Source organism: Schistocerca serialis, chromosome 1, assembly GCF_023864345.2.
Source record: "Schistocerca serialis cubense isolate TAMUIC-IGC-003099 chromosome 1, iqSchSeri2.2, whole genome shotgun sequence".
Classification (NCBI taxonomy): Eukaryota; Metazoa; Arthropoda; class Insecta; order Orthoptera; family Acrididae; genus Schistocerca; species Schistocerca serialis.
Window position 1 is genome coordinate 1,216,813,630 of NC_064638.1, and position 27,923 is coordinate 1,216,841,552.

Genomic DNA, 27,923 nt, shown 5'->3' on the forward strand with positions numbered 1-27,923 from the left:
CGTGAATTTGCCAGGAGTAAATGTGTGGTGCGGGTTGCCTTACCGGGGATTGATTGGGCCATTCTTCTCTAACGGCACAGTTACCGGTGAGGTGTACCTTGAAAAGCTTCAGACATCCATTTTACCCGTAATCCGAGACTTGTATGGAGATAGAAGAGTTTACTTTCAACAAGATGGTGCCCCAGTCCACTACCAAAATCGTGTTAGGGCATATCTCGACGAAAATCTACCAGGACGATGGATAGGCCATAGAGGTGCTGTGGAGTATCCACCACGTTCCCCAGACTTAACTCCTCTGAACTTTTACCTGTGTCGTTTATCGACAAAAACCACGCACACTGGATGAACTTCGAGAATCCATCATACATTCATTTGCAAATATCCAACTTAAGACGTTGTAGTCAGTAGTTTGTGCTGCAGTTCGGCGGCATCGTTTGTGTATGGATGTTAACGGTGACCATTTCGAACACCTACAGTGATATCTTTTAACTTGGACTTTAAACTACACTTTCACCAAAAATGAGACAACTCCGTCAATTAGTTTGCACAAGTTACGGACTTTTAAACGGTGGATACCTTTTTTGGACCCCTCTGTATATAGATGTAAGTATACCACTACCAGGAAAAATAATTACTCTTATACTGTGTAACACTTCCTCCAGCAAATGGGGACAAAGTGACTTAACAAATGTCTTGCGGTATGACATACACAACTGAAGACATCGATAATAATTAGATCCTGAGTAGTTAATGGACACATTGAGCACACTAACAGATTATTTAATGATCAAACACCTTCACACACAAAAATAAATATAAAAATTAAATCAATAAAATTATATTTGAAAATTTAGCCCTGAGATCACCTAGGACTAAAAAAATTATTCAAACAATGAACTCCAGATCGTGAAACTCGGTATCATTATTTTCAGTTCTCTTCATTCCTTTATACTTAATTTAATATTTCCATCATCAAAAAATTGAAAGTTGCAGTTAGTTATTATTTTATTAAACCTGTGCAGCAAAAACATTTTAAATTTATTATCAAGCTCCATACAAATTTTCTCTCCATATCTAGTTTTTAAATGTTCACACCACATAATGTAAGACATTTCATTTACTTCTAGCTCACTAATCTTTTTAAACAAATTAGAATTGCTTGCATTATTTAGCTTCTGCAGTAGAGTATCCATTTACATAGAATAAAAAATAATAGTGTTAAAAACTTTCACTCAAAATTCAATGCTGAGCATCATATATTAAACCTTTCTTACCATACATTGCTATGTAAGCAACTGTATCTTTAGGAATTTTATCATTAAAAGTGGCAAATAGTTGCATTGTAGTTTTCTGTGTGGCTAGAAAATTCATCCCTCTAGACAAAATTACAACAAAAATAGGATAATTTTCAATAAAACTGAAGGGATTTATATTGTTTTCATGATTCAACTGAGGACTCTCTTAAAATCGAGAAAAGCATCATATGCTTTTAAATAATTATTTGATGGATCAAGATTCCATAATTCATGAGTAAAAACTTCATTTGTTCCATCTTTCATATAGATATTTTGCAATTTAACATGACTGAATAAAGAAGAATCACTTAGTTGAATATTTTTTCTATTAGTTTCGAAAACAATGAAAATAAACCAAGGCATATCAAATTCTGTAGAACTATAATAATATATAATACCTACATCAAAATCTCTTTTTCCTTCTAATCTGGCTATTTCAACTGTTTGTGATTCAAAGATAGAAGTTGGAATTTTTTAACCTTTCTTCTTCAAGCTCTGCTGAATGTTCTGGTTCGTACTTTACAACAGGAACATTAGTTTTCATAGATCCTACTGCAGTTACTGCAGTTTTACCTCCTTTTGGAAGTGTATCTTTTATTTCAATTTCAGCATCGTTTTTTCAGCCCATCTAAAATAGCATCTCCACCACTTGAACTCAAAGTAAAAATTTCTGTTAAATTTCCTTCCCTAATCACTCCATTACAATCGTTAAGAAATCCATCAAACAAATCTCAATGATTACATTTTGTCTTGGCATTTTTAAGGGTATGACCTTCCATAGGCTATAGTCAAAGTTAATCTCATAAGGACAGATGAAGAAATGAAAGGATGTTTCATTCTAGGCAAAACATTGTTTCCTTTCTTTATATGGATGACCTCAAACACTTTGCCGCATAGTTATCAACTAACTTTATACTGGATTTTCCATCATATGATGGATAATCTGAACCATCAGCTCGAACAATATTAAAAATCATACATAATTGTGCATGACTTAGATGAACCCCAATCCATCTCTAATTGTTATATTAAGCTCCGTGTTCTTATTGGAGAGATTTAGATTATTTTTAATCTTCTTATTCACAAGGAATGATTAAATGTGACAACTCCCAATATTGTTCATGATTTAATAAGCATTAAATTTATTAAAAAAATTCTAAAATTACTTATATATAAGCTCCATTAAAGTCAATCAAATTATAATTTTCATCAGTTATAGTAATTTCCAAATCTTGAATAGGTGCCAAAATAGCAATATATACCAGATACTTTGGACGATGAATTATTGGTCCACCAAATTCTGCATTAGAAGTTGATGAAGCAGTAAAATTTTTTTGCTCTATGAAAATGACCTAATTAATTCAAATGGAATGATTTTAGGAATTGATTACTAAATCCTAGAACGAATGCAATATACAATATACAATGTACAATTAAATTCCACTTTCGATTGCAATTCTATTTAAAATTTCATGTGCATTAATTTGAATTTTTGGATTTTTCGAATGAATGAATTTTTTTAAGTTTTTCGAACTATATTGAGCAACAGGAATTTCTATTGTTTGACCATCACAATATAATTCGTTATTTTTGATGTAATATATGGAGTTAAAACAGTTGAATAAAAACCAATCAGTGCAACATTAAGAAAGCTATTTTGTATAGGTACAGTCAATCTCTTTTTAAGAACAAATGACTTATCACTCAGTTGCAATAATCTCCTCATTTACTATTAAAAATAATTTAATTAAATGAAAACTGATTGGGAACTAAAAATAAGAATTCCAGAAAAGAAATAAATAAATAAACACAGAAAACTTTTACAAAATCAAATTTGATGTGCAATTATAGGACCAAGTGATTGTGGAACAACATCACTCAGGACTGATAATTATATTGTAGCACCTGAATGTTTGAATTGGTATAAAATTAATCTTTTTTACATATATTCTAAAAGTTTAGATCAACTGAAATATGTAAAATTTATAAAAATTGAAGATAAGTGTAACATAAAAATACTTCTTTTATTGAAACTAATGAAGAAATTACTGAATTATATCAATGTCTAAATAATTCAATAATAGTATTTGATGACTTTGTTCTTGAAAATCAAGACATATTTAGAGAATATTTTAATAGAGGAAGACATAGAGGAATCGACTGTTTTTATTTAAGTCAAACATATTAAAAATTCCTATACAATTGCTCAGAGATAACTCAATTTCTTAAAATATTTTTCGACAACATGATACAAATTTAAATCAAATTTAACATGAGGTCGATGGTGGTATTTTAAAGTTAGATGATTTTAAGGAAAGGTGTAGTAAATGTTGGAATGATCAATCTGGATATTTTACGATAGACATGACTAGAAAACTGAATGAATGCAAGTTCAGAAATAAAATACAGAATTTCATAACAACAGAAACATTAAACATAAACATAAATGTTAGACATTAAAAATATTTAATTAATTGCAAAGTATGTTCCAGAATTTGGTAAAAAAGCTAGGCAAAATAGAAGAGTAAAAGGACAATTAAAGGAAGAATTAAAAAATGGATGAAACAACTATGAACAGAATATGAAACATATAAAAAAGAAGATTAACCGGTTATCAATGCAATTGAAAAATTTAAACTAGGAAGTGAAGGATTAGGGGATGATGTTTTGAAAGCTACTGAAGAAAATAGAGAAGCTGAAAAGCAAATGATTCCTTATTCTCATTATCAGTTAGAAGAATTAAATGATATACCACCAATTAAACAATATGAATGTCCACAGTGTGACTATGCTTTAAGAGAATCAATAACACAAGTTTTATTAATGAAGTATGGAGAAGATAGAAAAAATGTAAAATGTTTAAAAAATAAACATAAGTTAATGAATGTTAGAATATATTAATCACAGTGAAGATAAAGATTTTGGATTATGACCTGTTGGTTCATTTAAATTCGTTGGTAAATTAGCAGTAATATTTAATGGAGATAAAATAACTATTGGTGATAGGACATATGAAGGTACAGAACGATTAATGAATATTTTAACTCAAAAACAGATAACTATGCAAGACATCAATACATTATTCACAGGTTCTGATTTATCAAATTATACAGATATATTTTACCATTATGGACTATTATATTCTGATAATAATCCAAATAAAATAAAATCGAGTAGAGAAATAAATATAAATATTTTGTAAAACATATTCCTGATGACTTCTTTCCAGCACTGAGACAAAAAAATATAGTCATTTATTTCAAAGCACTGAAAAAAGGTTGGCGAGAGCTTAGTAAAAAAAATACTCAGAAAAACCAATCAAATGTGTTTGGATAAATAATATTTGTCAGTTAATTGATAGATTATCTGTAATTCATTGAGAAGAACTGATCTAGAATAAAAATTATGATAGTGAAAAAGTGGGAATAATGAATTTATTGAGCTATAAATTTAGTGATTTCATCGTCAACAAACCAAAGGGAATTCCACAGTTATCAGAATTTTAAATAATCTTCCACACGTATCTTGGAAAAGTGAAAAACATGGTAAAGGATTAGTAAATTGTGGCTTACATAATTTCACAATGCATCTGCCAGGATATTCATATTGTTGGCCTTTTTTTAAACTGGATGAAAGATTCTCACTTGGAGATCCAGGAAAAAATAAATCAGACAAAGCTTGTAAAAACATGATATAGCATATAGAGATTATAAAGATTTAGAATCTAGACATGAAGCTGATAAAGAACTTCAATTAGCTGCAAAAGAAAGAAAGTATGCATTTCATTAGGAGAAAAATTAGCAGTAACTAAAGTTAGCAGAATTATGTATGAAAAGACAAAATAAGGAATGGGTGCAGCCATGGATGTTTACGTGGGGATGACAATGGTTGGGAGTGTAAAAATATTATTTCCTATATATTTTTAATCCACATAAATGAATAACTATTCAGTTGATTATACTTTGCTACCAAGTGGAAAGACTAAACCAAAATCAATTAAAATTAAATTAAATAATGAACAATTACATAGTATTGAATCGTTTCTAACTGATGCACAAAAAAGAAAGAAAGAAAAAAAAACTGGTGGAAATTTACTAATTACATAAGATATATAGCTAACACGAAGGAAAAGAACAAACACAACATGAAGCTGGATTTCTTCCATTACTATTAGCTGCATTACCATATATAGCAACAACTAGCTCACTTGCTCATAGTTCTGCAGCAATCCCAAATGTAGTAATAAATAAGAAAAAAGCTGATGCAGAATTGGAAGAACAGAAAAGATACAATCAAGCATTGAATAAGAAAGGCACAGGATCTGGAAAAGAGTTTCAAAAAATAATCGATTTCTATCCTGATTCATTAAGTAATTCCAATATACAAAAATTAATTAAACAATTAAAAATTAAATATTATCATGGCGTTTTTATAACTGATTATTGTAAGACTCAAAAAATAAAATCTGTTTTTGATTCATTAATCTAATAAAAATTTGTCTTAATAAATGGAAGGCAAAAAGTTTAAAAATGTGAAATAGAGAAACCAATTGATAATTTTTATTTACCCATGTATACAGCACATACGCATGGGCGTATTTGTATTGAATGTGAACGAATTTATAAAAGAAATTTTTATAGAAATAAGAAAGTTCTTTTTGAAAATTATACATCAAATTACAAGAATTTTCTAAAACAAATTTCAAGTGATGGGTACACTAAAATGTTGACAAAAGAAACTAATGTAGCATCAGCTGAAGCAGCCAATCCAAATTCTAAAAAAATGTATAAACTTTCAAGAAATTGTAGATTTTAGTTGTTTTACTTTATCTGTTTATATAAGAACCAACACTCAAGTAAATGTGAGATTTACCAACAAGAAGACAAGCTAAAACGAAAAAAGGTTTGTAAATGTGGAAAAGAAATAAATACAAGTGATTGAGAAAGAAATTTACTGTCAGTCAAACATATAAAAGTAGTTGGCTCTGAGCACTATGCGACGTACTTCTGAGGTCATCAGTCGCCTAGAACTTAGAACTAATTAAACCTAACTAACCTAAGGACATCACACACATCCATGCCCGAGGCAGGATTCGAACCTGCGACCGTAGCGGTCGCTCGGTTCCAAACTGTAGCACCTAGAACCGCATGGCCACTCTGGCCAGCAAAAGTAACTGAAGGTTAAATTTGATTAATTGCTATTTTAACAAGACTTCTAATATTTCATATCTCTTGTTTTGCAGACCTAATGGATTTATTCTTAATAAACAACTGAGGCTTTTAGAGAGCTTACAGTCACTCATCTCCATGAATATCGCAGAAGGAATTATTCACAGACGTATAGCAGATTTAGAAAAGATGATTTAACTAATTTAACCTTTTGAAATAATTTACCTTCTCCTAGAAGAACTATTCACAATTTGAAAGTAACTGAACTCAAAAGCCAGAGCTAAAAATCTTAGTATTAAAGGATACAGTAAATTAAAGAAATCAGAGTTAGTTAATGCTATTGGGCTACAGGAGTCTAAATTTCATCGAAAATTATTTCAAGAAACTTGATAAAGGATAAAACGACTGCCTAATTTAAATTATTTTTTCAGATTTGATGATGATGATGTTATTGGAAAAGCTCGATAACCAAGACAAGAAAAAATAGTGACACTAGATCAAATCGATCCATTCAGCAGCAACTATTTGATCAAGAAAAAGAGACTGAGCAACGTAAAAGGATTTATTTGAGATAAGAGAAATAAGACCGAGATCTAATGAAAAATTTCAAGTTTGGTCTGTTGGCAACAAAATTGTCTTCACTGATATTTCTAAACTCGATACCATTAGTGAGGAAACAAATTATACAATGAAAGCACTCAATTCTGTGGTAGAAAGAGAACTAATATTATAAAAGGAGATAATTTGAATATAAAATCCAAAAATGTATTAGCTAATTTTTGCAGAATATAAAACATCAGATAATCTTTTCACGTTTTGTGCAATAAAATCAGAGATATATAACATCTGATCAGATAATTGATATAGCAGATACTTTATTTAATATTCAGATTATAGCAGTTGCTTGAAGTGTTAGAGGTAAAAAAACAATAAATCTAGCTGAAGACAAAAACAAAGATGTATCACAAGAATTAAAAATGATGGTAATTTGTGTTGTCCTAGAGCAGTAATTGTGGTACTGATGTATCATAAAAATAATATTTTGGACGTAGAACTAACTTTGAACGATGTTAAAATAACTACAGAAGAAGATCGTTGGGCTGTAATGGCCTGTTCAGGCGAAGTTTAGCAAGCATCAGTTACATGTTTCGCCTTTCTTCACACTGGTGCTGCTTGTAATTTACGAAGATCCTTCTCCTTGGGGGAAAAGGAGGGGAAAGAGGGGGGGGGTTGAAGTTGACCTCTACTGCCAATTGCACGTGATTGGCACTGAGTCAAGCTTAGTTGTAAGTAACGAACATTTATGAGTAACTTGTCATTTTCTTATACTTTGGTTAGTCCTTATCTCTGGCATTTCACCCCATTGCTCCCTTCGCATGGTCTATTAGTAACTGCTTGTATATCATTAGATTTTTACTTAACTCACAAGCTGTGTATAAGACGATTACCTATTGACTTACCTCCCACCACTCGATGGCATTCTGCGAGGCATCAATATGCGACACGTTGCCTGGTCCAAGAAGACTGATGTCCCGCAGAATGTTATGGGAGACGTCGAGCAGTGGCAGCTGGTGATACAGCCACACGCCGTCCACTGCAGTGAGCGCGTTGTGAGACACGTCCAGTACCTGCAGATGCTTTAGAGGAGCCAGCAGCTTGGGCTCAAGTGTCGTCAGCTGGTTATGGGCGACCTGTAGAGAAACAAGAATCGTCCACTGAATATCAAGTGGAAGTTCTTTCACAAAACACTGACAGAACTACCATGTCTCTGCCTAGCCTTTCTGGTAGTGTATTTTCATCCAGACAAGTGATTTCTGTTTCAACGATCTGTCATGATGGCCTTCTCCATCTCTTCGAGGAGGGATACAATGTTGCTTCTTCTCCAGAGATACACAGCAGCTATAGACAGAGACTATCTGTGCCCATGAGAGGTGATGCTGAGGCTATATAAGTCCTGGATTCCCCCTTTAGGGACGTCATAGTAGAGGGCGAATTTTCCTAAACCGTATGAAAATCGTGTTTTGAGGAAGTTTCAAGTCTATGCTGAATGCTCTTGCTCAACAGGACTGGACAACTATCAGCACGTTACCCAAGAAGTCAGAAGGAACCGTGATTGCACATCACTCAGTTGAACATCTTTCTGCCTGTAATGACCGAAACGTGAAGGGAGCACCAATAATGTCATCTTGGTAAAAGTTTTAATAAGTAGAGCCTGGAAACGTAGATGAAGACTGACAGTGCTAGACGCTCTCGTCAGACTTGTATGAGGTCGCGAGCATTAAGGAAGTGCTGATATCAAGCTGGCTGATTGCGAAATGCAGGTAAAAATGTGACGTGGTCACGTACCATCTATAAGCAAACACCCCCAACAACACAAGGAGAGCACATGTTGACGAGCAGGGCAGAGGTCTAGAGTTCCAGAGTTCCTTTCAGCAGACTAGCCTCTGGTGTCCGTCAGCCGACAGCAAAAAACTATGTGAAAGAACTTATTAAAGTAAGCTTATACACAAAGAAGGACTTGCATTCTTACCTTTACGTATCTGTGGACAGTGTCTAATTAGTCTGTCACGGCTTACTTTTACCTATGACTGATTGTCACTTACAGCGTGACGTGTAAAGGAACATGAGGGCTCAATTGTGCAATAAGAAACTGGCTCCTTTTCATGGCTCGAGTCAATGTGATTGGCCAGGCAGGCTACTTGTTCTAGTAATTTGAGTATCTAGTAAGTCTCAGCTATCCTACTTTCATTGAAATTATGATCCAGTGTCTGTGCTCTTCGACATGTTCATTTATTTGGACAGATGCAAGAAACTCAGACCAAGGTACCGACGCAGAAGCTCGTTTCTTCATTCCTACCTCCATAGCCCAGTATCCGAGTCCTTCTGTTTTGTTTCCAATCACAGAGACCTGATAAACCTCAGTTAGACACCGTCGCCGACTTACTCCCCTGCACGAAGCCTCTCGCGCGCCTGAAAAATCCCGCGTCACTTCCTGTTCGCTTGACTGATTCACGGAAGTATGTTGCGACATCAGTCGGGTTAGTACAAGTCGAACATAGGCTTGGCGACTTCCCTTGTCCTTTAACAAACTTGGTGCACTGCTGCGAATGCTTTCATCAACAACCTGGATTTCAGTCGTAGGAAGAAGAAACTTTTCAGCGGGATCTGTACTAATCTTTAACTGTACACTAAGGGTAAATATGACTTACATTTGATACCACATGGTATTTCCTTAATTACATGTCAGTCATCATGAAACTGAGATTGATGGAAAGGTATGTACATGTAACTGTTTTGTGTTTTCGTTATTATCGGCAGCCGGCCGGTGTGGCCGAGCGGTTCTAGGCGCTTCAGTCTGGAACCGCGCGACCGCTACGGTCGCAGGTTCGAATCCTGCCTCGAGCATGGATGTGTGTGATGTCCTTAGGTTAGGCCGGACGGTATGGTAGAGCGGTTCTAGGCGCTACAGTCTGGAACCGCGTGACCGCTACGGTCGCAGGTTCGAATCCTGCCTCGGACATAGATGTGTGTGATGTCCTTAGGTTAGTTGGGTTTAAGTAGTTCTAAGTTCCAGGGAACTGATGACTTGAGATGTTACGTACCATAGTGCTCAGAGCCATTTCAACCATTTGATATTATCGGCAGACGCATTTCGCGTACTTTCCTGTGGACCAGAATTGTGAATCTTAGGACATCATCGTCGCACTGCGTCTCCCCATACACATTAACTCATTTATTTCCCTTCCGTCTGTAGCAAACATTCCCAGGTCCACTGAAGTTGTAGTCGCTGTTTTATCTGTTTTGAGCCGGATCAGGCCAATTATGGACCATGTTCATCGACTACTTCCATGTTCTTAATGGTTCAAATGGCTCTGAGCACTATGGGACTCAACTGCTGAGGTCATTAGTCCCCTAGAACTTAGAACTAGTTAAACCGAACTAACCTAAGGACATCACACACATCCATGCCCGAGGCAGGATTCGAACCTGCGACCGTAGCGGTCTCGCGGTTCCAGACGGCAGCGCCAGAACCGCGCGGCCACTTCGGCCCCATGTTCTTATTTTATGGAATTTTTTCATGTGGCTTCCCTATATTTGGTCGTTCTCTCCACTGTTGTTTCTTCTGTTCCTCTGGGAATATTTGTCTGCGTCTTCTTTTCACTTTCTTTCGATAACCCTCACGTTCTCAGTTTTGCTTACCATGGTTTCTCCATTTTACACGCATTCCTCACAAACATTCATTTTTTTTAGGCCGTTTGAGTTTCATTCATTATATTATTTTTTGTTCTTTTTATTGTTGAAATATAAAAATAATGCTATTATGTCTAAAACTCATATGGTGGGACCGTTGCTGTGTACAACTAACGTACGTTAATTTTTACAAAGAAGAAGACAGCAACCGGACACTATTAATACTGCTATTTATTTAGGTAATTAGCGCCGTTACCGGTTTCGAACTGGCAAGTTCATCTTCAGACGGCTCTTCACATGATTTTCAATATTCACTCTACATTATTGTCCGTTTTCGATTTTTATTCTTCCACTGTGGCGAAATTTTTTTGGTGTGTTGTTGCCGTCGAAAACTCCGCGCGGCAATAACACACCAAAAATGCTTTTGCCACAGTGGAAGAATAAAAATCGAAAACAGCAATAATGTAATGTGTATCTTGAAAATCGTGTGAAGACCCGTCTCATGATGAACTTGCCAGTTCGAAACCGGTAACGGCGCTATTCACCTAAATAAATAGCAGTATTAATAGTGGCTGGTTGCTGTCTTCTTCTTTGTAAGAATTAACCTACATAAAAATAATACACGCGGTGCTGGTGTAATACTATACAATATACATTTCTTTACAAATCGATTTTCGGCTGTAATGCAATTGCCAAAGTAAAAAGCCGAAATTTGGTAAACTAATACATACTGTAAAGTATCACACCCCTTTCATTTTTCTTTTCACTAATAATTTATAAAATATTCTACTAAGAACCAAAGGCACAATCCGTTAAAGCAATTACAATATTTTTCTGGTAAGTATGCTCTCCTCTACTACCTTTACAGACTGGCGTGTTTATTCCGATGTATGTAATACTGTTTCAAAAAGGTAAGACCGCTATAGCTCTTTGCTTATAGGCCTCACCGGTTTCGCAACATTTTAGCTGCATCATCAGGCGAAATAAAATCAAGTCATGTTCTGATTGAGAAAAGAGAATGGGATGACTCAGCATTCATAGTCAGCACTGACGAAAACAGACCGTGTATGATCATCAATGGAACTTTGTAAAATTATGCGTCTTGATCTGTTCTCGGACGCAGACTGTTTAGAAAGAATTAACTTTATATCCCCTAACTCAAATAAAATAATGCGTTTTGCTGTAAGTAGAATGCTTGGAGTCTTATGCTGGAATAACGCCTGATTTTTTGCGGTTATAGAGGCCGATTTTTTGCTCTAGATATCCCTGAAACGCTCGTACGCAGTTTCAGACTTTTTGACTCTGATATCATTTGCTTCTTTATTTACTCAACTAATATCAATAATCTTTTCAAGTTTCAGAGCAGCTGTCGGATTCTGTACTTTACGTGAATTTCACTGCTGTCAAATGGAACCTTACGTACTTTGGAGCTTCTTTCATAACAAAGTCGTCTCTGACTGACGTCATAATGCCTTAATTTTCGGTAGTTTTCTGAAAAAATGCCCTTACGCCAAACATAACTACAGAATTTACATTGATGAGCCGTTATATTACAATCGCTATTCACCCCGAGATTGAATGAAGGTTAGGGGCATTACGGGTACAGGGTACAATAAGGAAGGTACACGTAAAAAGCTGACAACTGGGTAACCATCCTATCCAGGATGCGGGCTGCATATTGAAATATCCACGGACATAAGTGAGTATGACAAAAGGGGCAGGCCGCTATGATGAGTCACCTGGGAACGGGCATCTCGAGCACCTGAGGCTTGCCGGCTCTCCGGTTGCTCCTGTGGCGAGCGTCTATGGGAAGTGTTCCAAGTACGGCGAAACCACGAGAATGCGACAAGGTGCTGGACGTCCATGCCCAATCAGACAACCAGATCAGACGGCTAGCAGCTGCCAAAGCAGGATAGGCGGTGATCTGTGGCTGACCTGACCACAAAAAATGGTTCAAATGGCTCTGTGCACTATGGGACTCAACATCTTAGGTCATAAGTCCCCTAGAACTTAGAACTACTTAAACCTAACTAACCTAAGGACATCACACACACCCATGCCCGAGGCAGGATTCGAACCTGCGACCGTAGCAGTCCCGCGTTTCCGGACTGCAGACCTGAACCACAGAGTACGATTCTGGTGCAGGCACAAGAGTTCAGGATCAAATCATTTAACGTACATTGTGTATCGTGGGACTCCACCACGTAAGATCCCTACATGTTGACTGAACGACAACGTTAGTTACGATTGCAGCGGGCACGTAATCACCTACGATCAACGGAAGATAGACGCCTGCTCGTCGAAACGTTTTTCTTGGCACTCCATGTCAACAGACTAACAAGGTCGGCAGCGCGCATAACTTGTGAATGCAAGGCTGGAATCTCTTCGGCTTACCGTGAGCATGACGATTGGCCTTGCGTATACAGTGAGCTGACAGAAGCAATGGGGTACGTCCTAATGTGTTAGAGCTCCTTTTGCTCGGCCCAGTGCAGCAACAGCACGTAGCATGGACACGGCAAGTCACTGGAAATCCCACGCAGAAATACTGAGCTACGCTGCCTCTATGAACCGTAAATAACTGCGAAAGTGTTGCCGGTGCAAAATCTTGTGCACGAATTAAAATTCGATTATGTCCCATAAACGTTCGATGGGATTACAGTCGTGCCATCTGGATGACCAAATCATTCACTCGAACTGTCCCCAAATGTTCGTCAAACCAGTCACGAACAATTATGACCCGGTGACATGACATCGTTGTTTGTCAACATGAAGTCCACGAATAGCTACAAATGATCTCCAAATAGACGAACATAACCATATACAGTCAATGATCAGTTCACATTGACCAGAGGATCCAGTCCATTCCATGTAAACACAGCCCACACCATCATCGAGCCACCACCTGCTTGCACAGTGCCTTGTTGACAACATGGCTTCGTGGGGTCTGCGTCACACTCTCAGCAGCTCTTACCAACTGAAATAAGGACTCACCTGACCAGGCCACAGTTTTCCAGTCGTCTAGGGTCCAAAGTGATATGGTCACGAGTGCAGGAAAGGAGCTGCAGACGATGTCGTGCTGTTAACAAAAGCACTCGCGTCGGTCGTCTTCCGCCATAGCCCACTAACAATAAATTTCGCAAAACTGTCCTACAATATACCTTCGGTCCACATTCATTTCTGCGGTTATTTCAAACGGTGTTGCTGTCGGTCGTTAAGTGAAAGCCGTCGGCCACTACGTTGTCTGTGGTGAGAGGTAACACCTGAAATTCGGTATTCGCGACGCACTCTTGACACTGTGGATCTCGGAACGTTGAATTCCTTACAATATCCGAATTGGTATGTACCATTCGTCCAACTCCAACTACCATGTATTGCGAATACATTGAAAGAAGGATCGTTTATTGTATGATTATATGATAGCGGAACGATCACTGGTAGCAGTTACTTCTGTAAAATATCTGGGGGTATGCGTGCGGAACGATCTGAAGCGGAATGATCATATAAAATTAATTGTTGGTAAGGCGGGTGCCAGGTTGAGATTCATTGGGAGAGTCCTTAGAAAATGTAGTCCATCAACAAAGGAGGTGGCTTACAAAACACTCGTTCGACCTATACTTGAGTATTGCTCATCAGTGTGGGATCCGTACCAGATCGGGTTGACGGAGGAGATAGAGAAGATCCAAAGAAGAGCGGCGCGTTTCGTCACAGGGTTATTTGGTAACCTTGATAGCGTTACGGAGATGTTTAGCAAACTCAAGTGGCAGACTCTGCAAGAGAGGCGCTCTGCATCGCGGTGTAGCTTGCTCGCCAGGTTTCGAGAGGGTGCGTTTCTGGATGAGGTATCGAATATATTGCTTCCCCCTACTTATACCTCCCGAGGAGATCACGAATGTAAAATTAGAGAGATTCGAGCGCGTACGGAGGCTTTCAGACAGTCGTTCTTCCCGCGAACCATACGCGACTGGAACAGAAAATGGAGGTAATGACCGTGGCACGTAAAGTGCCCTCAGGCCACACACCGTTGGGTGGCTTGCGGAGTATAAATGTAGATGTAGACGTAGATGTAGACATTCTGCCTTATTTCTGTTAATTCCCGTCGTGCGGCCATAATCACGTCGGAAACCTTTCCACGTGATTCACCCGTGTACAAATGAAGCTTCGCCAATGGACTGTCCTTTTATATCTTGTGTACACGATACCACCGTCATTTGTATATGTGTGTATCGCTATCCCACGACTGTGGTCACTTCAGTGTACTTTAGGAAGCTCCAGCCAGCTAATAAGAGAGCGAAAATGCCTTGAGTTGAATCGAGGATCCTGGGAGTTGGCCGGAATCTCAGGCCATGACACCCATGGAGAGGCGAATTTTCACATCAAAAATCATTAAATTTACTCGGTGGATGCCCAGCTGGTAATGCTGCTTGGTGCGATTGTTGCTCGACTGGTGTGGTGATTGTCATGGTTACGGCTGAAAGGAGGAAATGGAAGAAGAACCGCTGCTAATGTTTGAAAGAGAGTCATTTATACTCGCTTTGCCCAGGGGTTATGTGACAGAAGCCTGCTTCGGGTCACACAGATGGCTGCAGAAGTGCTATGTTGTGCCACGACAGGAAGTAACCCTTCCGGTTGATACGGTTGACCGTTGTATTGCAGAAAGCGATGCCAGAGTCACTTTTCCATTAAGGCGCAGGATTTTTTTGGTGGCCTGCCTGCGTACATCTCTGGTAGATGCTAACTCTTGTCCGCAGCTGATGTCACAACGGCAACTGAGGTAGCGGCGGTTTGCGGCAGCCTCAGAATAAGAAAGATATTCCCACTCTGAAACTGTGGTCCCATTTATTTTCACAATTACATTTCTAAGAGACTACAACCCATCATCACAAGAAACATAGTAACCGATCTGCTTTAACATATTATTTGACTAACACAAGTTATTATGAAACATAAGTACGCAAGACTCACATTTTTGTGTATATTCAAACTATTCGCTGTTGGTGGAACGTGCCAGACGACTGCTCAGCCTACACTGAAAGACGCAGCTAACCTTCATAAACCACTGTCAATTGTATATAACTTAATGCAAGCCAATGTGGAACAGAAATGCAAATCTCAGTGGCTAATCAGCCTCATAAAATGATCATACAGTCTTACAATAATTCTAAGTTAACAATATGTTGAGCTAAATTTCTAATGCTGTTAGTGACTGATTTCTACAACAGCCTAAGATTTCAGCTGATGTGGTTAGTTAAAAGAGTGCTCTATCTTTCGCCATCATATCGATTCGGAACCTTGTGATAAAACAAAATTACCTTTCTCACGTAAAGTCTCGTCAGATTTGAGTGAATATAATGAATTAGTCTGAAACAGGTAGTATAACTAAAAGTAGGAAGAAGTGGTGTGGATCAAAATAGATACTAAATAATTATTTAAGCAAACTACTCAATAAAAAACTGTGTATTTTTCACACTTAGTTCATCAAATCGCTTTCAGTGATAAAATTTTGTGTGATTACGAGGAAGAATATGTGAACATTGATGAGACACGATGTGGAAAGTAATGTGAATAGCACTGGGGAAGAGCGGAAGGGAAACTAAATAGTCTGGTATCACCCAAGAATGTTACTTATGACGCTGAGGTCGTCAAGATCATCATTCTTAATGTTCCAGAAGTGTATATGTACAAAATATACCTTGTGCGCAAAGAGTTAAAGTATACGATGAACCCATGGTTATGTGTCTGGTATGTTCAGGTAGCTACTGCTGATATTCTATTGTGCTAGACACGTCACACGTAAATAATGGAAAATATAACAGTATAAACACTAACTTTGCCAATAGTTTTTTACAAGTAGTTCACAAATAATCCAAAGGCCACAAATAAAAGTCTGAACAATGACGAAAGCACATTACGTAAAATAAAGAAGACACTAAGGAAGAACGAGAAACTAACATAATAATTGAAAAGGGCATGAAAACAGTCCCTTCGAAGGAAAAGGAATGACTCAAGAAGCCTTTCAACTTTATAACGATTATATCATTAAAAATTAAATTCTAGCGGCAAATCTTGTTTATTTTTTTATTTCTTTTACGTACTGGATTTGAGTAGTAGACGACCGCTGTAGATATTAATCAGACAGTGAATATAGTGTACGTAAGAATATTGTTCCCTAAAAACAAGGCTGAAAGCTCGATCTCTGTTGTGGTGAGTAGATTATATCGTCAGGAAGTTCGTCCAATGAACAATCGTTGATGTAATGTCAACTGATCATGTGAAAATCTCTTTCTTGTTCTTTGGTTTAAATACTTGGAGTACTTAATATTGTCACTATAGAAATTATACTACACTGAAGAATTGACAGTAAAACTTTTTTATTGCAGGTAAGTCCTATATCTTACTGCTAACTTTGGAAGTGCAGCGTATAACACTATCTTTGATATTACCTATAATGATCTTACATCTGTCCGTTTTTACTTAACGTAACTTCCGTATCACAAAACTCTGTGATGTAACATCTATAAAGCATTTTATTCATTATTTATGATCACTTGTTGTTGTTGTTGTGGTCTTCAGTCCTGAGACTGGTTTGATGCAGCTCTCCATGCTACTCTATCCTGTGCAAGCTTCTTCATCTCCCAGTACCTACTGCAACCTACATCCTTCTGAATCTGCTTAGTGTATTCATCTCTTGGTCTCCCCCTATGATTTTTACCCTCCACGCTGCCCTCCAATACTAAATTGGTGATCCCTTGATGCCTCAGAACATGTCCTACCAACCGATCCCTTCTTCTGGACAAGTTGTGCCACAAAGTTCTCTTCTCCCCAATCCTATTCAATACCTCCTCATTAGTTATGTGATCTACCCATCTAATCTTCAGCATTCTTCTGTAGCACCACATTTCAAAAGCTTCTATTCTCTTCTTGTCCAAACTATTTACCGTCCATGTTTCACTTCCATACATGGCTACACTCCATACAAATACTTTCAGAAATAACTTCCTGACACTTAAATCTATACTCGATGTTAACAAATTTCTCTTCTTCAGAAACGCTTTCCTTGCCATTGCCAGTCTACATTTTATATCCTCTCTACTTCGTCCATCATCAGTTATTTTGCTCCCCAAATAGCAAAACTCCTTTACTACTTTAAGTGTCTCATTTCCTAATCTAATACCCTCAGCATCACCCGACTTAACTCGACTACATTCCATTATCCTCGTTTTGCTTTTGTTGATGTTCATCTTATATCCTCCCTTCAAGACACCATCCATTCCGTTCAACTGCTCTTCCAAATCCTTTGCTGTCTCTGCCAGAATTACAATGTCATCGGCGAACCTCAAAGTTTTTATTTCTTCTCCATGGATTTTAATACCTACTCCAAATTTTTCTTTTGTTTCCTTTACTGCTTGCTCAATATAGAGATTGAATAACATCGGGGAGAGGCTACAACCCTGTCTTACTCCCTTCCCAACCACTGCTTCCCTTTCATGTCCCTCAACTCTTATAACTGCCATCTGGTTTCTGTACAAGTTGTAAATAGCCTTTCGCTCCCTGTATTTTACCCCTGCCACCTTTAGAATTTGAAAGAGAGTATTCCAGTCAACATTGTCAAAAGCTTTCTCTAAGTCTACAAATGCTAGAAACGTAGGTTTGCCTTTCCTTAATCTTTCTTCTAAGATAAGTCGTAAGGTCAGTATTGCCTCACGTGTTCCAGTATTTCTACGGAATCCAAACTGATCTTCCCCGAGGTCGGCTTCTACTAGTTTTTCCATTCGTCTGTAAAGAATTCGTGTTAGTATTTTGCAGCTGTGACTTATTAAACTGATTGTTCGGTAATTTTCACATCTGTCAACACCTGCTTTCTTTGGGATTGGAATTATTATATTCTTCTTGAAGTCTGAGGGTATTTCGCCTGTTTCATACATCTTGCTCACCAGATGGTAGAGTTTTGTCAGGACTGGCTCTCCCGAGGCCGTCAGTAGTTCCAATGGAATGTTGTCTACCCCGGGGGCCTTGTTTCGACTCAGGTCCTTCAGTGCTCTGTCAAACTCTTCACGCAGTATCGTATCTCCCATTTCATCTTCATCTACATCCTCTTCCATTTCCATAATATTGTCCTCAAGTGCATCGCCCTTGTATAGACCCTCTGTAAACTCCTTCCACCTTTCTGCTTTCCCTTCTTTGCTTAGAACTGGGTTTCCATCTGAGCTCTTGATGTTCATACATGTGGTTCTCTTATCTCCAAAGGTCTCTTTAATTTTCCTGTAGGCAGTATCTATCTTACCCCTAGTGAGATAAGCCTCCACATCCTTACATTTGTCCTCTAGCCATCCCTGCTTAGCCATTTTGCACTTCCTGTCGATCTCATTTTTGAGACGTTTGTATTCCTTTTTGCCTGCTTCATTTACTGCATTTTTATATTTTCTCCTTTCATCAATTAAATTCAATATTTCTTCTGTTACCCAAGGATTTCTACTAACCCTCTTCTTTTTACCTACTTGATCCTCTGCTGCCTTCACTACTTCATCCCTCAGAGCTACCCATTCTTCTTCTACTGTATTTCTTTCCCCCATTCCTCTTAATTGTTCCCTTATGCTCTCCCTGAAATTCTGTACAACCTCTGGCTCTTTCAGTTTATCCAGGTCCCATCTCCTTAAATTCCCACCTTTTTGCAGTTTCTTCAGTTTTAATCTACAGGTCATAACCAATAGATTGTGGTCAGAGTCCACATCTGCCCCTGGAAACGTCTTACAATTTAAAACCTGGTTCCTAAATCTCTGTCTTACCATTATATAATCTATCTGATACCTTTTAGTATCTCCAGGGTTCTTCCATGTATACAACCTTCTATCATGATTCTTAAACCAAGTGTTAGCTATGATTAAGTTGTGCTCTGTGCAAAATTCTATCAGGCGGCTTCCTCTTTCATTTCTTAGCCCCAATCCATATTCACCTACTACGTTTCCTTCTCTCCCTTTTCCTACACTCGAATTCCAGTCACCCATGACTATTAAATTTTCGTGTCCCTTCACTATCTGAATAATTTCTTTTATTTCATCATACATTTCTTCAATTTCTTCGTCATCTGCAGAGCTAGTTGGCATATAAACTTGTACTACTGTAGTAGGTGTGGGCTTCGTATCTATCTTGGCCACAATAATGCGTTCACTATGCTGTTTGTAGTAGCTTACCCGCATTCCTATTTTCCTATTCATTATTAAACCTACTCCTGCATTACCCCTACTGGACTTTGTGTTTATAACCCTGTAGTCACCTGACCAGAAGTCTTGTTCCTCCTGCCACCGAACTTCACTAATTCCCACTATATCTAACTTTAACCTATCCATTTCCCTTTTTAAATTTTCTACCCTACCTGCCCGATTAAGGGATCTGACATTCCACGCTCCGATCCATAGAACGCCAGTTTTCTTTCTCCTGATAACGACATCCTCTTGAGTAGTCCCCGCCCGGAGATCCGAATGGGGGACTATTTTACCTCCGGAATATTTTACCCAAGAGGACGCCATCATCATTTAATCATACAGTAAAGCTGCATGCCCTCGGGAAAAATTACGGCCGTAGTTTCCCCTTGCTTTCAGCCGTTCACAGTACCAGCACAGCAAAGCCGTTTTGGTTATTGTTACAAGGCCAGATCAGTCAATCATCCAGACTGTTGCCCTTGCAACTACTGAAAAGGCTGCTGCCCCTCTTCAGGAACCACACGTTTGTCTGGCCTCTCAACAGATACCCCTCCGTTGTGGTTGTACCTACGGTGCGGCTATCTGTATCGCTGAGGCACGCAAGCCTCCCCACCAACGGCAAGGTCCATGGTTCATGGGGGGGGGTATGATCACTTATGTAACTGTAATCAATCTGTTGTAATTCAAAAGTAATATACCGTAAAAGAACTTCTAATACTGGTTCGTGCATAGAGAAAAGCAGGTTCGTAGACATGCAAAACGTGGAGGGAAGTATATACGCAATGGAACTGAATAGGCGGGAATAGAAGAAGTGGATCTGACGGTTGAACTGCAAGCCCCCTGTGTGGCATGAACCGGCTGTTGGCTAGCAGGTAAACTGCGTGCATCTGGTGAACTGAAAGAGGCGAGAAGAGCTGCTAGATTATACACTCCTGGAAATTGAAATAAGAACACCGTGAATTCATTGTCCCAGGAAGGGGAAACTTTATTGACACGTTCCTGGGGTCAGATACATCACATGATCACACTGACAGAACCACAGGCACATAGACACAGGCAACAGAGCATGCACAATGTCGGCACTAGTACAGTGTACATCCACCTTTCGCAGCAATGCAGGCTGCTATTCTCCCATGGAGACGATCGTAGAGATGCTGGATGTAGTCCTGTGGAACGGCTTGCCATGCCATTTCCACCTGGCGCCTCAGTTGGACCAGCGTTCGTGCTGGACGTGCAGACCGCGTGAGACGACGCTTCATCCAGTCCCAAACATGCTCAATGGGGGACAGATCCGGAGATCTTGCTGGCCAGGGTAGTTGACTTACACCTTCTAGGGCACGTTGGGTGGCACGGGATACATGCGGACGTGCATTGTCCTGTTGGAACAGCAATTTCCCTTGCCGGTCTAGGAATGGTAGAACGATGGGTTCGATGACGGTTTGGATGTACTGTGCACTATTCAGTGTCCCCTCGACGATCACCAGTGGTGTACGGCCAGTGTAGGAGATCGCTCCCCACACCATGATGCCGGGTGTTGGCTCTGTGTGCCTCGGTCGTATGCAGTCCTGATTGTGGCGCTCACCTGCACGGCGCCAAACACCCATACGACCATCATTGGCACCAAGGCAGAAGCGACTCTCATCGCTGAAGACGACACGTCTCCATTCGTCCCTCCATTCACGCCTGTCGCGACGCCACTGGAGGCGGGCTGCACGATGTTGGGGCGTGAGCGGAAGACGGCCTAACGGTGTGCGGGACCGTAGCCCAGCTTCATGGAGACGGTTGCGAATGGTCCTCGCCGATACCCCAGGAGCAACAGTGTCCCTAATTTGCTGGGAAGTGGCGGTGCGGTCCCCTACGGCACTGCGTAGGATCCTACGGTCTTGGCGTGCATCCGTGCGTCGCTGCGGTCCGGTCCCAGGTCGACGGGCACGTGCACCTTCCGCCGACCACTGGCGACAACATCGATGTACTGTGGAGACCTCACGCCCCACGTGTTGAGCAATTCGGCGGTACGTCCACCCGGCCTCCCGCATGCCCACTATACGCCCTCGCTCAAAGTCCGTCAACTGCACATACGGTCCACGTCCACGCTGTCGCGGCATGCTACCAGTGTTAAAGACTGCGATGGAGCTCCGTATGCCACGGCAAACTGGCTGACACTGACGGCGGCGGTGCACAAATGCTGCGCAGCTAGCGCAATTCGACGGCCAACACCGCGGTTCCTGGTGTGTCCGCTGTGCCGTGCGTGTGATCATTGCTTGTACAGCCCTCTCGCAGTGTCCGGAGCAAGTATGGTGGGTCTGACACACCGGTGTCAATGTGTTCTTTTTTCCATTTCCAGGAGTGTACAATATAGCCTCGGTTGTGGACATAATTTAACTTATTATTTGTGGCATATTTGACTGGCTCTGTGATACGGAAATCCGAAGCTAAGAAAAAATTTTCATAGTGGATTATTTTGCTGTCTTTTATTGAATAGCAGAGAAGGCTGACATTGTCATCACCCTCTTCTCAAATTAGCAATTGAGCACTGTATATCTGCAGGGAGCATTTATGTGGTTTCTCTTTCAGCAGTAACTTTGTATTATGTAAACTGTGCGTTAAGCCACCATACTTTATCCTCAGTTATTTACCTGGACAGGGTCCTATCCCAGGTGATACGGTAATTTCGAGTATCTTATTTTACTTAACTGAAAAGCAACTACCTTCCTTAACAAAAGTCAAGTTCTTCAACGAGCTATTCAATGAGCCTAAGTTTTGAAACACTCCACGTAATTTTCTTAAAAGGATAGTCACAGTATCTTCAATGTACAGTTTCTAAGAGAGGATTTAAAGTATTCAGTTTAAAAAGTCCTTCTTCTTGAAATAACAGTGTTCATAATTTAATGTGTTATGTAGTTAACAGTGTTTCCAATACTGTGTTGTATCTGAAACGTTCAGCTTAAATCAGAGACCACTGGTAGACCAGCTTCTGGGTCCCCATACTGATAGTTGATCCAGATTTAAATTTCAGATTAAAGTTAAAGTACTCAATAAGTACAACTTTTACTTTTATAGCTTGTGTACTGCTGGTTAAGCAAATAGCTACAACTATTCAAACCATACTACATTCAGATATCGCATGTCCCTCCTCAGCTAAATAGTATAAGGATGTGAGTATTTCTTGAGGGTACAAATAATTATCAGTACAGATGGTACAATTAATGGATTAGGTAGTTTGGAAGGTAGGAGACGAGATACTGGCAGAATTGAAGGTGTGAGGACTGGTCGTGAGCTGTGCTCGGGTCGCTAAGTTGGTAGAGAACTTACCCGCAAAAGACAGAGGTTCCGAGTTCGAGTCTCGGTCTGGCACACAGTTTTAATCTGCCAGAAAGTTCCAATTCATTATGTGTTTCAAAGGTAGTAATTTCCAATAATGAAACTGACAAAAGAACTCCTGGTAAAAATTAGTGGTGCTCCACCATTACTAATCAATTATCTGTAATGATCATTTGCTTCCTACTGTAATGTACTCCTCCTGTGTAGTTCATGTCATACCAAAGGTACATTACTTGCTAAATTGCGCTACTGTCTTCTATCTGAACAGCAAAATAGTATTTCTGTATCATGTAAAGTCAATTCTAATAGTTGACGTTTTTTATGAAGCATGGTAGTATGTGGTACAAATTTATGTAATTAGGCTGGCGATCATTTCCTTCTTCTATATTACTAACAGGCCAGGTTCGATTCTTGTTAGTATTCTGTTATTTCCTCTCCATAGGAATACTTACAGAGACGAAAAACGATCGGATAGCCTCCCAATATACACAGTCACGATCACAAAACATTATTCATTTCACAGGAGTGACAGTATCGGAGTATTGATAATTTAGTAGTTTCCATAAGTGTTAATAGCGAAACTTAACGAACACAACTGTTCAGTAAATACCTGAAGAATCTCCAGGTTTGGCGGCATATCTGTGTGTAGCCTCTGCAGTTGATTGTGGGACACGTCAAGCCGACGGAGTTCAGTTGGAAGTTTCTGTGGGAGCTTCTGCAGTGCATTGTGGGAAGCGTCCATTACGAACAGAGTAGCTGGCAAAGTCTCTTGAAGCTCCTGTACAGAACACGGGAATTTCCATTACATACACCCAGAAGACCAATCATACTTCTAAAATCCACTCAGTGTACAGTAAAATAAATAAGTAATACATTTAGAAACTTTTATAGCAAAATATCATCTCCAAAAACAGTGCCACCCACTGTTGGATGAAGGCCTCCTTTAGACAATTCCATACATGTTTTCTATTCTCATGTTCCGTTAAGTAATCTCTTCAGTCTTTTCTTATATCTCGGAATTCAGTGAAGATCTTCAGATGACTCTGTACCATTTCCCAACCACATCCAGGTCATTTTCGTGTCACTCACAGTATAACGTCCACTGCAGTCCAATCCCCGATACGTAAGATATATTACATACAGGCTCCCAGGTAGAGCACCAGGTAGATGCTATTTTCCTTGACTTCCGGAAGGCGTTCGATACAGTTCCGCACTGTCGCCTGATAAACAAAGTAAGAGCCTACGGATTATCAGACCAGCTGTGTGGCTGGATTGAAGAGTTTTTAGCAAACAGAACACAGCATGTTGTTATCAATGGAGATACGTCTATAGACGTTAAAGTAACCTCTGGCGTGCCACAGGGGAGTGTTATGGGACCATTGCTTTTCACAATATATATAAATGACCTAGTAGATAGTGTAGGAAGTTCCATGCGGCTTTTCGCGGATGATGCTGTAGTATACAGAAAAGTTGAAGCATTAGAAAATTGTAGCGAAATGCAGGAAGATCTGCAGCGGATAGGCACTTGGTGCAGGGAGTGGCAACTGACCCTTAACATAGACAAATGTAATGTATTGCGAATACATCCTTTATTGTATGATTATATGATAGCGGAACAAACACTGGTAGCAGTTACTTCTGTAAAATATCTGGGAGTATGCTCGTGGAACGATTCGAAGTGGAATGATCATATAAAATTAATTGTTGGTAAGGCGTGTACCGGGTTGAGATTCATTGGGAGAGTCCTTAGAAAATGTAGTCCATCAACAAAGGAGGTGGCTTACAAAACACTCGTTCGAGCTATACTTGAGTATTGCTCATCAGTGTGGGATCCGTACCAGATCGGGTTGACGGAGGAGATAGAGAATATCCAAAGAAGAGCGGCGCGTTTCGTCACAGGGTTATTTGGTAACCGTGATAGCATTACGGAGATGTTTAGCAAATTCAAGTGGCAGACTCTGCAAGAGAGGCGCTCTGCATCGCGGTGTAGCTTGCTCGCCAGGTTTCGAGAGGGTGCGTTTCTGGATGAGGTATCGAATATATTGCTTCTCCCTACTTATACCTCCCGAGGAGATCACGAATGTAAGATTAGAGACATTCGAGCGCGCACGGAGGCTTTCAGAGAGTCGTTCTTCCCGCGAACCATACGCGATTGTAACAGAAAAGGGAGGTAATGACAGTGGCACGTAAAGTGCCCTCCGCCACACGCCGTTGGGTGGCTTGCGGAGTATAAATGTAGATGTAGAAGATGGCAGGCCTTCTTGTTGCATACTACTCGTATTCTATACAAGAATTCTTCTATTTTGTTTAGAACCATCGCTTTGACTGTTTACTTTACTCACATCTGTATTAATTTCCTTTGTGTATCCATAACACCTGTGACTTTTAATTCTGTCCTTCATAAGTTTTATATTGTGCGAATATCTTCAACTCAAAGTATAACTAACTTCTGCAGTTTTTACCAGTTTTACGAATATTTTTATTATGTTAATAAATTAATCACTGAAGTCATATCTATCTTTTTGATCTTGTACAGTTCTAAATAAAACACCTGTAAATGTTAATCATCCAGAAATATTTGCAGTTCGAATAGCCACATATGTAGTTCCAAACAGTATGTTACTAACATCAATACGAAATAGAGGACCATCAATAGCAATAAATTTCATTTTGTTATAATTTATTGGCAAAATATTAGTATTAATTTTAGCAACATCAGTTGCAGTGACTCAAGCTCATGTATTGTCTGAGACTCAAGAGCATAAAAAACGTATATTAACATCTCACTCAAATCGCCCAGTTTACCTAGCTGATTACTGAACTTCACCATTAACAGGAGAAACTGAAGAAATGATTTAGTGATGGTATTAGCTAAATAATTTCATGGATGTAATTTTAATCATTTTGTTACTGGATTCAGGATTACATTAGTTACAAGTGAGTGATGACAAGATGTAATATGGGAAGGAACATAGCAAAATTACATTCAGGATTTATTTCAGTTGCTTTATGTGGAACAATAATTTTATTTGTTGCATCCAAAATTTTCTGCTGTGTATCATTTCTTGAGCTTTCTTCAACTGTTCAATTAAGAGTATCATGACCACCAACAGGAATGCAGAATTTCTGTCCTATGCAAATTTCGGTGCTTAATACAGCCACCGTTCTGTGTCAGGAGTAACTCTAATATGGGCCCCTAATTCACTGATAGTATCTAACCACATACAAGTATTTCAAGGTCTATTTTTCACAGAATTAGTTGAATTATATTTCACTATGTTACAAATATTTAATGATTGCTGATTCAGTTCATGGTTCAACATTTTTCATTCCCACAGCATCCTATGGACTACATGTTATTATTGGAATAATCTTGTCAACATGTTTACTTCAACAATCAATAAATTAGTTTTCACCAAGTATCCACTGTGGATTGGAAGTCATTAGGTGATATTAACAGTTTGCAGCTCTAGTAAGATTATTTTTGTCTATTTTAATTTACAGACATGGTAGATAATTGTTTCTTTATTGTAAATAGTACATGTCATTTAAAAACCAAGAGTTTCAGTAATAAAAATGAAAAAAATTTTAGTTCTATCCACAAGAATTTTCACTAGATTTTACTAAAATGTTAAATTTCATGCAACTATTCTACCAAAAAAATTAACAACCAAGTAAAAAGATCACCATTTTCGTGTGGACTTGAGCCAAACAATTCAACATACAAACCATTTCTTCTTTGCCTCTTCTTGATTGCTGTAATTTTCTTAATTTTTCATATTGAGACTGCATTGATTTTATCAATTTTATTTATCATAAAAACATCAAATATTACAACCTGAACAGAATCAACAATACTTACCATCTTAGTTATTTTAGGAGGATTGTATTCTGAATGATTTTGTGGACCTCTTCCGTGACCAAAATAGAGGGTTTTGTTAGCTTTAAGATTTGGCTACCATTAAAAAAGTATTAATATTAATCAATCAACCATATGTTAAGTAAGAAACGAATAATTAAAGTCAGTCTCCACCCAGAAGTTTTGTAAATGTCACTCTTATTCTGTATTGATTGAAGCAGGAACAATGCATATTGCAGTTATTGTTTCTAAGCTTTCCAGAAATTCTATTGAACTGTCATATCTGGTACAGAGAATATTGCTTAGAATGAAGTAGCTGGACCTAATGTTACTTTCTAGATTATATTTTAAAACTGAAGTGTATGCTGAAAGAGAGTAGTTAGGAAATTGAAACTGCCCTTTGTAGTGGCCCCATCGACTTTAGTGAAACATCTAAGCACCATTCAGGGAAAAAATTCATAAAAATTGGGCTTAAAGGACTATTTTCCATAGTCAGGCTTGCCTATCAGGATATTCAGCTGTGTATGGCTAGAAAAATATAAATAATAGAAGTACAAAGTGTGACTTGTAGTTGTCTACAAAACCTTAGTTTTGACAGTCGCTTCCATGCAGGCATTGCCTGCTCTTGCTAAATTTATTTAAACGTCATTCACTTATTCTACACGGATAGTTTCGTAAAACCCACAAATATATTAATAAAAACACTCAGATACGTTAATTATGTAATTGTTGTTTGATATTATAGCAGCCATATTCGATAATTTCTCTAGTAGTCGCATTTTGTAGCTATAGTTAAAAAATACAACTCCGAAGTATCCCAGAATCATGATTTAGAAGACACCTACATGTCCCATTAATTAAATCAGTGCTTACACAATGAAATTATACAGAA

At 38.7% G+C, this 27,923-nt stretch overlaps 1 protein-coding gene across 2 annotated transcripts in view; it reads right to left on the reverse strand.

Annotated features, from left to right (window-relative positions):
• LOC126419051 (toll-like receptor 2) overlaps nt 1-27,923 on the reverse strand; it is a 132,078-nt gene that overhangs the window by 43,611 nt on the left and 60,544 nt on the right. For both annotated transcript variants that reach the window (XM_050086126.1, XM_050086135.1), the window contains exons 6-7: nt 23,783-23,950; nt 7,924-8,154 (exon numbers count right to left, since the gene is read on the reverse strand). In XM_050086126.1, the coding sequence (XP_049942083.1) occupies nt 7,924-8,154; nt 23,783-23,950 (399 nt within the window). The remainder of the gene's footprint in view (nt 1-7,923; nt 8,155-23,782; nt 23,951-27,923) is intronic.